Below are 15,356 nucleotides of genomic sequence, written 5' to 3' on the forward strand. Positions count from 1 at the left end.
TCATCATCAGTTATCATAGTAAAACTGCTTTATCAGTCTGTAATGCATTATTGAAACAAGAAATACGCCTCCATTCTCAAAGACTTGCCTTTATTCATTATCTAGGTAGCACACACATACGCCTTTGGCAGAATTTGAATCAGCCATTTTAATCTAGATTAATCTAGATTAATTCCAAGATTACAGTGAGATTAATCTAGATAAAAAAATTAATCTATGCCCACCACTAATATATATATATATATATATATATATATATATATATATACATTCTGTGTTATGATATAGAATCAGTGTTAAAAATCAATGTATTTTTTTTCTGTTGAAAATTGACATTCAATCATTTGCTTTATTTCTTTAGTGTGGTGCAATTCAGACTCTGACTGCTAGGTGGCAGCAGTTTTTATTCATTTGTCCCTCTGTTGGAACAATGCGATCTAGCATATAACACCAGATGTGTCTTGGAAGCGTCTTCTTGAGTTTTTCATTAACATTCAGTCTAAAAACTTGCAAATATCATTTTGCTTTTAGTCGCAATATGGATCGTCGTCCCTGTATTAGGATACATATTGTATCGCCATATACTTACCAATGCACACCCCTAGTGTACATTGATATGGGTTTATATTGGTATCAGAAATTAAAGTGATACTAGGCAGTTTTGCTTGTTTCTAGCATCCCCTAGTATCTGTTATTCTCTGTGATTAAACCGCAAATGAAACTTATCTCCTTGCTGTGCGTTTGTCTTTTTAACACCTTAATCTAACAGCTGAATGTCTCCACAGCCCTCATTAGTGTCTGCAGGAGTGATTAATCACTAAATCAAACAAATCAGCTGTGGTCATGAGCTAAAATATGCAGGAAATGTGCTGGACGCAGACTCTGGCTCCATCATGTCAACTCCACTGCTCCCTCTACCAGCAGGGAGTGGTCCACCAACTCTGAAGTTGCAAGTGTGGTATTCTGTCCACAGGGGGCAGTGGGGTCTGAGTAACATTTCTTTAACCCCATAAAGAGCCTTTTTAGCACCTACTGGCTCAAGAAAGTCATTTAAATATATGAAAAAGTTGCAAACCGTCTCTTTAAGAGATGGACTATAATGGTAAATTGGATGATGATGATGATACTTAGTCCCAAATCACATCTAGCGTCATCTCCAGGCACTTACAAAGTAAACATTCCATCGAACCTACTTATCAGTGCATTGGCCAAAAAAGCAGATATTGGACATCCCTAATTGCAGTATGTGTATTGGGGCGGGGAAACAACTAAAGAACATTAAACAGGCTCTCAAGGATCACAATTGTACACCAAAGAGGATTGTATGTGGATCTAAAAGGGGTGTTCACTCATAAGCCGTAACCAACCTTAATGGGTCAAGGGATTTGTAAAGCACTAAAGTGCTAATTAATTTCATCAAAGAAAGTTTCGAATGACAATTAAGAAGGACAAATATAAACAGCACAACATTTGGCCTCTGCAATCAGCTCAATGCTGAGCCATGAAAATTTATTGCAATCTCTCACCTTCTGGAAATCAATTGACTGAATACAAACGGAGTTCTGCTCCCTAATCATAATTTCGGCCCATTGTGTATTCGTCAACAAAGAAAGCAGACCATCCCACCTCACCTTTACAGCAAACGCCACCAATGGATAATCAAAGCACAGTGCAGAATTTAAAATGCAGAGCCACGAAAGCATTAATGGAGTTGAATAGGCCAGGCAAAAGCTCAATTGTTTAAACTCGGCTAGATTTAAATCCTCATAAGTACTGCTAATTAAGATAGCATGAGGCAGGTTTTGGACTGTTTAAAGGCAATCAATAGCCAGCTATTATTCTCCCCAGAGGTAAACTTGGCTTTCGAGCCTCACTTTGACTGAAACGGAAGTGACAGGCGATGGCCTCATTACACACCCAACACTGAGGCATGCAAATAAAGGAGGTCTGGCACAAACAGATATACTCGCAGCTACAGCACACGTGTCTGCGCTCTGAAATGCTTCTTAAGAGGAGGAGCAAAGCAAAGTGTGAGTTGTTAGTTTTGCTCGGTATCTTCCACATGCATTCCTTCCACAGCCGACGGGCTTTGTAAATTATTTTTTTCTACGTTTTAACAATAACTTTTCAGGTAATAGCACATTGTATGCCTCAATTGTTCGTGTGTCCACAAACTAAATAACTTCCAGAAAAACATAGCACTATAAGGACACGGTTGAAGGACATCAATCAGCAAATTGTTTTGATTTGCAGTTATTGCACTGGCAGGGTAGCTCTAAATGTGTCTGACAGATTCCATTTACACCTTATCTGATAAAAGCCTCGCTTTATATGAGCCTCAAGAACCGGGGAGAAGATGGGAGATTTGGCCCGTTAGAGCCCTTTAAAACACAATTATAAAACTTGACTTTATTTTTTATATTTTCAAAGCAGGGTGTAGAAATAAGCGCTTTTAATCCTATCACACTTTGTCACATCTGATTTGGAATGGATATGAAACTCTTGTACCTGTGTCCCAGCCGTATTAAGACATTAGGATTACAGGAAAGCAACGGAAACATTGTGGTATTTATTGATGTCTGTGAAAAAGGCTAAATAATAAAAGCAGAATGAATAGCATGACTTTTGATGTGAATGAGTAATATTTAGTTGTATTTAGTTGTTGGACTACGTTGCATCATGTCCTTTAAGCCAGCATCTGATAGGTCGACGCTGAAAAATGTGATCCGCATTTGAGCGACACTTGGTTAAAGAAATGTTCTAAATGTTTGTCAAGGTTCTCAATTTTCTCACAAGAATCATTCGGCAAAAATGGCAGAAATTTTAAACCTTAAATAAAACAGCAATTCTTTACTTTCTCCAGATAGTTAAAGCATCATTGCATTTGTCCTGAGCCCTTCTGAATCTTAGTTACTTGATCAAGAAAGTGCAAAAAATGTAAGTCTATGAGGGCAAGAGACTATTTTGAGGGAAAAAACAGAATTTGCAATTTGTGTGTGGGTTTATGTTTCTCAGTGTGCATGTTCAAAATAATGAAATAAAATTTTTTAAAAGCTTTGAAGGTGAAGTTCAGTAAGAAACAAACAGGCTAATACTTGTTCTTTTTGAAGCATGATTGTTCATTCAGACTTTTACATTTAGGCTGAACATAAAAATGGTCTTCTACCCCTATTTCCTGCATTAGCTACAGAAAGAAAACAGATGGTAAAACGCCCGTGCCAGAAAATGCCACACAGATCTGCATCACGCCCATCTTGGCTCACAACAAGGGAAGGCCGTGTTGATTTTGCGGAGCACCTCTCAGTTAGTAGAAGCTAACCGTTAGCATTAGCAACTCCACAACATGGCAGACACTTTCAGGGTTGTGTTATTTAAGGAGATAAAACATCAAAGTTGCAGAACAAATGGTGGAAGTGGATGAGTTGTGTTGCTGTTAGCCAATCACAGGTGAGATGTTTGTATATGAATATTAATGACTCCCAAGTCCTGCTGTTTTCTGCTTCCCTCTCTTCCAGCTAACCTGAAACAGGAGCACGAGGGCTTTCATTCCCCAGTGAATGACTCACAAAACATTTATTCATACGAGAGACCACTGCAGATTTATTGAAATAACAAGTGTAGGCACCATAAAATACAAAATTAGGACAGAATTTTTTGACTGAATTGTGAGAAGAAAAATTGCAGATGCTTTAAAAAAATGTATGAATTTATTTGCATTTTTGACTAAAACTAAATTAAGCAACAGGTCCAACTAATCACAGCTAAAAATGTTTATTGTTTTTCTATTTTGTGTCTATGATCACCATCAGTCTCAGCTCAGTGAGGTGCAGACGTTGCCTTTGCCCGGTTGATTCTGTGAATCCTGACATATTGTCACTGTGGTTTTTTCAACTTTTAGGGAAGACTAGCATCTTTCAACACGAGAACAACTCCATTGACACTGGACAGGTTGACATTGGAAAGAAGGTGGCTCAGAGTGTTCCACCAGGGGTTTTCTGGCGTTCTCAGCTGAACATGGACCAACCGCGCTTTATTAAGTTCAACGTCTCGGTACAGAAGAGCGCACTGATAGGAGTCTATGGACGAAAGGGTCTTGCACCATCTCATACCCAGGTGAGGAATTCCAAATAATTACTTTATGTACTATTGAAAAATAAACAGTATTGCTATATTTATTGACTGATTCCTTTTAAATCTGTTTCTTAAAAGGCTTTTGACTTTATGGCATATTTTGTTTTATACTACTCAAAAGATTTCAGCTGATGACAGTTTAGCATCTGATCTCTACAGGGCCATGTAAAGTGTGCACTTTACGTTCTCATGTTAAGCATTTAAAAAGAAAAGATAGTGCCTCTTCTAAAAGTGATTTTCATTCAGAGTGAAATCATTTTCACCTTTCCATACTGGTTATGGGCCTTTTCTCCAGCGTGCAGACAGTTTCCTCACTGCTCTGAATATTTTAACATTATCTACTGAAGATGTTGAAAAACCCCATTTTTAGCACTGTTACATAAAAAGTTACTCTTATTTGTTCATGCAGTCTTTGACAGACTGCTGTACCTCTTTATTCTTCACTCGTGAATGCCTCAAACTCTAATGAAGTTTCTTTTCTTCTGAGTAATTACACTGACTTGTACAAAATCTAATTAAGTTTAAGATTTTCCAACCTTTTTTTCCCCACTTCTTTTGGCTTTGCAAATCGTTTTTCAAGATGCACTGACTGTCTCTCATCTTAGCATTCAATTTGATTTACTTTAAAACATGTATTTAAAAATAGAAGCAAATGTGTACAATATTGTCTCACTTTTTATACTCAAATTTAGCTGTGGGAAAATTATAACAATCATTGGCTATTTTAATTATTTATTATTTTATTAAATGAAGTCATCTATTCTCACCTAATTTTTAACTGTTAGTTCATTTGTAAATGAGGGCTTTCTGTAACATTTGTTAGCATGCAAACAGGTGTCACCTCTGCTAAATATCTGCTGTTTGGGAAGTGTTCCCAAAATGTCTGACGTCTCTCTTTATTGACATTTCTGATCATCTAAACGTCTGATGTGTGCTGATGGTGATGAAAGCACTCAGACAATAGTTCTTTCCTGCCATACATGGCAGAAAAAAAGCTCTTAGCTTCACCCTTTCCGACACTCTCTCTTTGTAAAGACGAGCTTTACTCAAGTGTAGGCGCTTAAGGCCGCTCTCAAATGGAAGAAAGTCCATTGCGAGTGACAATAGGTGGACTGGATTGTACCTTTAAGGTAAATAAAGAAGAAAGGGGAGAAAGAAGAAGTAACCCAGCAAAATCAAAGACCAAAGCATACTAATTAACAAGGCTCTGCTGTTATGTCTCAAGCCATTGCTATTCAGGCACTCGTGCTTGTCAATGCTGGACATTGTGTCCATTGTGCCAACTTCTAAATTACATTCTGCTCAGGTACTGGGGGAACAAATCAATGCATTTACTTAACTGAGCATGAAAGACCCCAATGAGAGATATTGACTGTTTGTCGTATTCACTGCTTGGAAGACAAGACAGCATTTAACTGCAACAACCTTTCCACCTTTGTCAAATATAGACTTCCTCCATTTTCTATTGAGTGTCTGTCTGTGATGATACAAGCCAGACAAGTTGGAAAGACAAACTTTTTTTTTTTTTTTTTTTTACTCCTAGGTTTGCTCTCAGTTTCACGACTTTGCAGGTTTCCTACCACTTTCCTTCCCTGTCCACGGGGGCATCTGGGAGTTTCTCCGAGCTTAGTCTCTTGGCTGTTTTTCACCTGTATTGTTGGATTGAGATGAGTTGGGGGGGCTTTCACAGCACCTAATGAAGATGTATGCACTCAGCCGGGGGGTTAGGGCTTGTGGGATGAACTGTTTTATTACTTCCCCCTCAAGTCAACAACAAAGAAGTCAACTTCCGCCAGGTTAATACCTCCGCCCAACCCCCACTGCTCTGCACAAAGGTGTCTCAGTGGGATTGTTGACTTCACCTGACTCCCCATTAATGCTCTTTTTTATGGGAGTGATTTGAACAGTTGTACCGGTCACAGTCCCGATCACCAGAAATCTTGTTTTAAGTCCTAGTTTAAGACCCATTTCTTTTCTTTACTTTTTGATTCACTATTCCAAGAATATTGTTATTGCCTTTAGATTGGACGTTGCATATTTTCAGAAAATTGCTGAACTTAATTCCCTAAATTGGAAATAGTAGTGTTCCTTTTTCATTTAGATACTTATTGTCTGCTGATTCAAAAGACAAAAATTACACAAATTACATCGGCTGGGGCAACATATCCCAGTAAGAATCTTTTATTTTTTATAGTTAAATGCAATGCACAAGAAATGGCAAGAAATATGTCAAAAATTCCAATTTCAAAAGCTATTTCCTCACAACTAATGACTCATTGAACAGTCTCATTGCTGAATTTGAATTGTAGCTCTTTTAAACAGCGGCTAAAGAGCCAATCTGTATGCATCACACTCCTAAGCAGCCCACAGACTCTTTTTTTTCAACCCTGGTATTCACCACAGAGTCATTTTATCTGTGTAGCTAACAACTGCTTTAGCCCGAGGATCTGCTGTCTTCATCTGCTGTGCTACTTTGCGGCCTGCAGCCTGTTTGGGGATTGTTTGTACTGTATGCATTACACAGTTCTTTTTTTCTCTCGCTGCACTCACCAGCTCCAGTCAAAATGTGGTTCAGGTGTTGAGCAGGTGCAATGAGAGCAGATGCACCTCTTTACTCATTGGTAGGGATAGCTCATTCCTCTTTGCTTACCCTGTAAATCAATGTTTGTTTGAAAATGAAAAATAGAGATACTATCACGCTGAATCTCCAACATAAAGGGAGAGAAAAGTGCTCATGGTCGGTTACATTTGTTGTTTATTTTTTGTTTTTGTTTTTTGATGTGCTCTCTGCTCTCAGTATTCCTCTTTTCCCAACCCACTGAAAGCAATAACAACATTTATTTTATTTGTTTTATTTTGACAGACTACCAACCAAAAATGCAACATGAATCTAATTTTCATCAGCAAAACTAAATGAAATGCTGCATCAATGCTTATATTGTGAATGTGACTTTAGCAGCGAATCAATCTGAATTTCAAATGTATTCATCTAAACGCCACATTATCAAAGTTAATTTAACAGGCTGTAGTAAACACCCTGTGTGTTGCAAAGTCCCATCACGGTTCAGAGTGTAGCTTCTGCATTTGCCTCAGAGCCATATCGGTTCTATCAGAACACAAACTCACCTCCAGACAACATCTATCAGCTCTGAATACCTGCCACAGAAAAATCAACATTTATTATATTTGAATGGTTGTTATGTATACACAATCCACTCCTGGCTAGGCCTTGCATTAAAACTCTGCATTAGCTACTTTTAGAGAGGACATCACAGGCTGCATACCAACCAATACCAGCAGACATACTTTTTCAACCCTTATGCTTGTTTATGGTTTGGGTTTACTAGGCTGGCATTAAAGGTGGCATAAGTAAGAATTCTTCAGTGAAAAGATCACAGAACAGTCTCAATCATGTTGAAAAGACGGTTACATTGAAACAGATTTTCTTCTCAGGTGAATGGGGGGTTGTGAGTTTTTGTCTTTTTAAAAAGTGCAAAGAGGGACATAGTCACCATTTACAGTCTGTCCTGCCTACATATGTCCTGGTTCCAGAGCCAGTCATATTTGATGCTGCAGAATTGCCAGGTCTGCGCTGGCAACTGGCTGGCAAAAAGCAGTAACGCTGTGAAAAGAATGGAAGCCATTAAAGGTGTAGTTCACTGAAAACCTATTTTTAAATGATTATGTCTGATTATAATCAGTCACTCTGAGTTTCTCATTCAGGCTGAACATGAAAATAGTCTTCTACACCTATCTCCTGCTTTAGCTTCTGATAGAAAATAAATTGTGAAACTAGCATTTGAAAATCCGGACAGATCTATGTCACTTAACACTCATGGACTCACCCATCTTGACACACGACGGGGAAGGCTGTTGTTGGTTTAGCGTCCAGGAAACAGCAGAGAACATCTCGGCTAGTAGAAGCTAACTGTTAGCATTAGCAACACCACAACACAGCAGCACTCCTTCAGGCGTGTGTTATTTGTGGAGATAAAATGTCAATGTTGCAAAGCAAACAGTGTCAGTGGTAGATTCACATTACTGTTAGCCAATCAGAGAAGAGATGTCCAACTATCAGGAAATAAGACTTCAAATCATGTTGTGCCCTGCCACTCTGTCCTCCCGCTGACTCCTTCATGCTGATAAAGTCACTTCTGGGTTTTCATTCCTACTCTACCACTACAAAGTGTTGATTAAACAAGTTTAAAAGGAGCCTTCCAGATGCCATATTGTGTGCCCCTAAGAAGCCACAGTATCCTTTTTGTTTTACTCTAATATCTGGTGAAGAAGGTTAGAGGCTAACTAATAATGCTAACTGTGAATAAGAAAAAAAAAGAATCAGCTCAAAACATTTCTCAAGCTACTTAAAATAGTACAGGTGAAACTTGAAATTTTTGAATATGGTGCAAAAGTTAATTTATTTCAGTAATTCAGCTTAAAGATAAAACTATTACATGAGACAGACTCATTACATGCAAATCCAGATATGTTGAGCCTTTTTTTGTTATAATTGTGTTGGTTATGGCTTACAGCTGATGGAAACCCCACATTCAGAATCTCAGATAATTAGAATATTGTGAAAAGGTTCAATATTGTAGAAAAGTGTCCCACCCTATTCAGCTAATGAATCTAGAACACCTGCAAACGGTTCCTGAGCGTTTAGATGGTCTCTCAGTCCAATTATGGAAATAAATGAACTTTTGCACATTATTCTTTTTTTCAGTATAACCCTCCCACTGTCTTTATGGGTGACCCCGCAAGGAAAGTTGACCATTGAGCAGGGTTGATGGTTTATCCCTTGAGGTCCATGTGGCAGGGGTGAGGAGGGAGCACCGCCTCACCCCTGCCACATGGACCCAAGGGATAAACCATCAACCCTGCTCAATGGTCAACTTTCTTCACATGGTCACACCCATTAGGACAGTGGGGGGTTAAACATGGTAACTGGTCTGTATTTGTATGGCACCTTCGTAGGGTTCCACAACCCCCAAGGTGCTTCACAACACAATCACTCATTCACCTATTCACACACACATTCACACACTGGTGGGGATGAACTACGATGTAGCTACAGCAGCCCTGGGGCGCACTGACAGAGGCAACATGTATTTATCTAGTTATCAGCTTAGAGTGTATGACTCCTCTTTGCTTGTCATCGAGAATCTTCTGGCACTGATCCATAACTGGCAACAGTTGCTCAGAGCAGACATGGACTGCAGTCCCCTAATTGGACCACAGGATGTTACTTCATGCACCTTTAAAATAACATTAGATTGCATCTACTGAAATGCCCTCTTGGTGTTTTTTTTTTTCTTTCTCCGTTTTGCAGTACAACTTTGTTGAGCTTCTAGATGGCAGCCGGCTCATCGCCAAAGAGCACTGGATGCAGAGCGAATCAGACGCAAAGCCCCGGCTAGACCACCCGGTCACCGTCCACCAGGCAGGATTCATCCAGTTCCTGGACTCAGGGGTGTGGCACTTTGCTTTTTATAACGACGGGCGAAGCGTGGAAGTTGTCTCCTACAACACCATCATCCAGGGTATGTATGAGAACACGCATCTGCTGGGCTGGTTATAATGAGTGTGATTGGAAGGGTGTGTAATGACATGTTTAGAAGACTTTAATTTCCTGAAACAGCTGTGCCTTCATGAACAGGGAGAGTGTTTGGCAATCTGTCTGCCACACGAACAAGCTGAGATTTTCCAAACTTTGAGTAACACAGAAGGTAGATGTAGGTTTACATTTCAGTGTTGTGGATCATTATGGTTAGTACAATAATGCAAGACCATACACTGCATTGATCCTTCCCCTCCTAACAACCTCCTCCATGTTCTGAAGTCTAGGAAATTTCCTTGCGGGTTTTGAGCTATGAAAAACACACTAAGGTTGAGTTAACGTTTTTTCTTTTTCTTTCCTTTGGGGAGTTCCATTGATCCAGTCCTACAAATATGAAGGTATTGATGTGTGAGGTCAAAATTGCTTGGGTCTGACAGTGGCTCAATGAACATCCAATACAAGCTAAAGTAATAACATAAAAGTTGGCCCTCTTAACGCCGATCAAAATGAGGGCCCTGGTCTTTGGGGGGTGCGATTTATGAGCATTGGTCTGTTGAAAGAACACAAGATCTGTCTGTAGGATATGTCAGATTAACTTCAACTCAGAGAGGATTTGAGCTGTAAACACTCAGGAGATTGCATGACTTGTGTGGGCATGATCAGTCATTCAAAAGGTTGAAGTGGCAGAGGAGACAGGAGGGACGGGAAACGTCTCAAGGACATGGAATTATTTGGATTAATATAAAATGCCTTTTTGTGTCTTTCACTTAACAGGGCTTAGATGGGAACAGTCAGCATGCAGTAGACTGTTATGGAGGCTTAGACCTTAGTGGCACATGAACAAACAGCTGTAAATATATTCTCTGACTGAGGTCCGCGTTGCAGAAACGAGTTCACATGTCCTAAAGTTGTGGTGCAGAAACAAGAAGACAGCCTGGTTTACTCCACTATTACTGAATCTGAAATAAATCTGTTCAGATATGTCTAAGTGTTATTTATGCTTGCAACCCCTTGTGTCCGCAGAATCTGTGTCAGAGTGCACACACAACTGCTACGGGAATGGAGAGTGTGTGGCAGGATCGTGTCACTGTTTCGCTGGATTCACAGGATCTTACTGCTCCAGAGGTAATTACTCAGCTTTAATAATTATCTTAAAGGCTCACTTTAGCCCTCCTAAGGCTTATCAGTTCAATATTCCACTAATGGAAAATGGACCCGATAAGTGTTAAAACTGACGCAGTTATTAATAAATGATGAGACAACTAAAACCAGTCTGGTGTTTAAAGCCAAAGCTTTTGGACCAAAGTAAAATGTCTTGAACGTTAGAGAAGTCTGTGGCCGTGCTTACAGAACCAATCTGAGGATGGATGCTTAATAAAAGACAAACCAAAATGATTCGAACTGTCACATATTTTACTCATGAAGTAACATCTAAAGATTTGGTCTGTTTGATGTCGAACTTAGACAGAGTTGCATTTAGAGGCATTTTAACTAGGCATGGCATGAAAAGCTTCCTAGAAATGTGTCATTACTGCAACATAAAGAAAAACCTTGAAAGGCATTCCTAACACAAATTAAAGAATGTTTTTTTTCTTTTGTAATATGAGTTCCTTGATTGCTTCCACTAAGTCAATACAGCACTTTAGAAAAAAAAACGGTGCCCACCTCAGCATGCAGGCTTGTGAGGATCATGAATTCCCTGACCAGAAAGAGCAGAGAGTTTCTTTAGAGACAATTCCTCAACAGTTTCACTCGTACATATATTTTTAGCTGGAGGGCATGAGGCTATCCTTGATGCCACAGGGTGAGAAGCAGAGAACACCCTGGATAGGATGCCAAGTCCATCAAAGGGCATTGTACGAATTCCAGATACAGGAAAATGTAATGGGATTTTATAAAGTTCTTCTCCCTTTAGGCAAAGCCACACTGGCTGTTTCTAACTTCCCGATAATCTGAGCTAACAAGACGCTTGTCCCAGCTTGACATTTAAAATACTGATATGAGTGGTGAATCATTTCCTGTAACTGCGGATGTGTTTTTTTTTCTTTTTACACCCTTTTACCAAACAAATGGTGCCATCTGCATTATTAAAGTGCCTGATATGATGCCTTCAAATATCAGACACGAGCATGTTATGCTTTTGTAGGATGTTCCCATTAACTAAGTACGCTACATAGCTTTTTGTCCATTGAATTAATTGCAAAGTGCACTCCAACGGTGGTTATTCTTCTCTGCAGAGTGACTGCTCTTGAACTGCCAGAAATGCACTTTTTTCTTTACTTAGTGACATCACTGTGAAAGACATTTGCATACCGCTTGACAAGTGTGGTTTTCCTCTTTTCTTTCTCTCTTTTTTTCTTTTTTGGCTCAATCAATGAATCAAGCAGGCCTGAACTCTGTCATTTTTTTATCCGTTAGCTGAAAAATCAAACCAGGCAGTGTGTTAATATGAAAGAAACAGGAGATAAAAGTATTTATTAAGTCATAATCTGACGCTAAAAATGCACAGTATGAGGAAACTAATGTGTTAATTTTACAACTAGGGCAATAAAATAAATAATTAACTTGGAAGTGAGTGTAATTAGTCGACTTTATGCCTGATTTCTTCCTGCAGTTGCCTGTCCCGTGCTGTGCAGCAGTAATGGCGATTACACCAGGGGGCGATGTCAGTGCTTTAGTGGCTGGAAGGGCACGGAGTGCGATGTTCCAGCCTCCCAGTGCATCGATCCTCAATGCGGGGGACATGGACTCTGTGTGGCGGGAAATTGTGTGTGCAACACGGGCCACAAAGGAGTCAACTGTGATCAAGGTAATCCAGAAAGAAAAACTCCTCCTCCTGGACTCAAAGCAGATTGATGCAACAAATGTCTCCACCATGCTCCAGGGGAATCAACAAATTCTCTTAGTGAAACAATCGGTGTTTTCGACTCCACCGAGCAGATAATGCTTTGGATGTTGTTATTGATATTGTGTGTATAAATTAAGTCCCTCTTAGTGTTTAGACTACATGAGGGTACAAGCTTGAACAGACTGCGCATTGCCTATCGATGCATTCACCTACTGGAGGGCTCCACAGATGACGACACCTGTAAAAATCAATCAGTCCGTGGCATCTGTTCCTCTTTGTTGCAAAGAAAAGGCCTGCTTCCTCTCCCTTGTCAACCCCCCCTCCCGCAGCCACCCCCTTCACTTCTTTGCATTTAACTTTATCGATCCCCATGCAGATAAAAGGCAATTATCAGCTCAGATTTACATGTGGGAGTTGTTGAACTTCCATGCTAAAGCTATTGAGTTCACTTAATGAATATGTTGTGGTTTCCTTTGGAGGAAAGAAACGTGATAAAGGAACACATAGGAGAGGAAGTTATGCGCGTTGTTCTTAGCTTGCATGGAAACACTTTTGTTTGATAAAGTGGATATAATGAAGGCTTATCTGTGCCTGAGTAAATCCAGAAATTCTCAACAAAACTACTTGAGCAGAGGCACAGAAGGCCTGTAAGTTCCCCGTGTTACTAAAGGGTTGATTAGACCATAATTGCCAATTATTGACCTAGATCAGCCAGTTGATCTGCAAATTGTTAATAGTAATTGATCATATCAGTCTAGACACTAATTGTGCTTTGTTTCACAGTGCCTATAATAGAGCTTAATTATCTGTCTCTATGTTGAAAGTACCCTATAATATAACATAGAGAAAGTAGCAGAACGCAGGGTGGAAAATTGTTATTGGCATCCTCCAAACCCAAAAATTTCAGCTGTGGCTCCCCAGCCGTCATCCGGCACTCGAGCATTTCCACTCTAAAAATGACTTTTTGGCTGGTAGCGCATTCAAAGTGGCCAAGGTAAATAAGTAGGTTTGTATCTAGAAGTGGTAAACTGACACAGCTGTCATCCTGGTTTTGTGTCTTCAGTGGACTGTGTGGACCCGACGTGCTCCGGTCACGGAGCCTGTCATCATGGTGAGTGCCACTGTAACCCGGGCTGGGGAGGGATCAGCTGTGAGATTCTGAAGAGCACTTGTCCAGACCAGTGCTCCAGTCACGGCACTTTCAACACCGACACAGGAACCTGCGTCTGCGAGGCCAAGTGGACAGGAGCCGACTGCTCTATAGGTCAGAAAGCCGTTCCTCCCCTCTTCGTCTCTTCAAATTCATGTGTGTTCCCATCTGGCTGAAGGTTGCAACAAACACGACTTTACGTTCAACAAAGTTCCTCACTATTAGTTTGCTCATTGAAATAAAAAATACATCTTTTGAAAATATAAGAGCTCAGAAATCTTAAATATATAAATTTTGCAAGCTAATTCAAAGAAATTGGTAACTGAAAGACTTGAGAACTCCAGCTGGTAATGTTTGACCTTCTAATTTGAAAAAAAGGATAAATTATTGATTCTCAGATGAGTGGCTGAGTACTTTTTATGATGAGTGACTCAATTGTTAATCAAGAGTTTCAGCTGGAATGAAATTTCAGCATTTTAATTAAATCTAACATTTCTCGTGTTTTTTTTTATTTTTTTTACTTTTTTGATGCAATCACCGGAGGCACGAAGTTTTTCAAATCACACACACAAGCCTCAACAAAATTAAAGTAGTATTAAGCCTCACAGAGACGAATCTGCAGCCTTTTCTGCCATCCATTTCTTTTCATTGATGATAGAGCTGTGATGTTTGTGCTGCACCAACACGTTCCTTGCAATCAGTGCAGTTAGATCTACGGTATTATGTGTTTTTTGCTGTTTTTGTGGTAACGTTTCAGTTCCGCTAACAAGTAATTGGCACCACATTTCTCCGTATTTATCCCAAACAAACTCCCCCTTGCTGCGCCAGACTCCAGGTCCCCAAAAAAAGCTGATACATACGCTTTTACTAACAGGCTGTAAGTTGAAATAACATAACTCTGTTTCAAAACATTACGACCACATGTGGTTGTCCTATTAAAGCAAAGTTAAGCAGTAATTGTGTAAGTTTGGGACATGAGCTACGATGAAAATAGAAGTTATTATAGATATTTTTTTAAAATATTGAAATAAATAAATCCTATATTCGTCATCTTGTGCTTTTATATGTAATTTGGTGAGCTTAAACAATTTATTTTCGAAAATTAATGTGTGAACATTTTAAAAAGAAACCTCTGAATCAATCATAAATCCACTTCTTCCTCAGCTTAGTAAGTAAGTAAACATATTAATCATTTGCGATGTCGCAGTAATTTATATTCTGTGTCTGCTCTTGAGGTGATGAATGAGCGTCTGAACTGAAACTTTACAGTTTCCGTGGTGTCAGCCTTGCATTTTGTGAGCACAACTGTAGGTTACTTCATTTTTTATATCGCAGATTGAGCAAAGTTTTACTCTATTTTTAAACAAAATAAATAAGTCACACATCATTTTCAGTGCATCATGAGCACAAAAGAGCTTTATGACAGAGGATTTGTTTACAGTGCATTTGGAGTAATGCAATGTGAGCCGTCTATTCAGACAAGAGCAACAATATTAAATGTCTTTTAACACACTGAAATGCCTCAGAGTATTGGTTCTTCCACAAATAGCAGTAAGAAAGTCATCTGAGCCGGCCACAGAAAGCAAATCCACTACAAAAGGCTTCCTTGGGTTTGAGGAAACAAATGTAGACATCTGATCGCCACAAGTCACTCATGCTCTGAGGGTTTG

At 39.5% G+C, this 15,356-nt stretch overlaps 1 protein-coding gene across 6 annotated transcripts in view; it reads left to right on the forward strand.

Annotated features, from left to right (window-relative positions):
• Positions 1 to 15,356, forward strand: part of si:dkey-237h12.3 (teneurin-3) — a 188,748-nt gene that overhangs the window by 103,273 nt on the left and 70,119 nt on the right. For all 6 annotated transcript variants that reach the window (XM_015950707.3, XM_015950714.3, XM_015950722.3 and 3 more), the window contains 5 exons: positions 3,899 to 4,113; positions 9,461 to 9,671; positions 10,712 to 10,813; positions 12,303 to 12,497; positions 13,600 to 13,800. In XM_015950707.3, the coding sequence (XP_015806193.1) occupies positions 3,899 to 4,113; positions 9,461 to 9,671; positions 10,712 to 10,813; positions 12,303 to 12,497; positions 13,600 to 13,800 (924 nt within the window). The remainder of the gene's footprint in view (positions 1 to 3,898; positions 4,114 to 9,460; positions 9,672 to 10,711; positions 10,814 to 12,302; positions 12,498 to 13,599; positions 13,801 to 15,356) is intronic.

Source organism: Nothobranchius furzeri, chromosome 1, assembly GCF_043380555.1.
Source record: "Nothobranchius furzeri strain GRZ-AD chromosome 1, NfurGRZ-RIMD1, whole genome shotgun sequence".
NCBI lineage: Eukaryota > Metazoa > Chordata > Actinopteri > Cyprinodontiformes > Nothobranchiidae > Nothobranchius > Nothobranchius furzeri.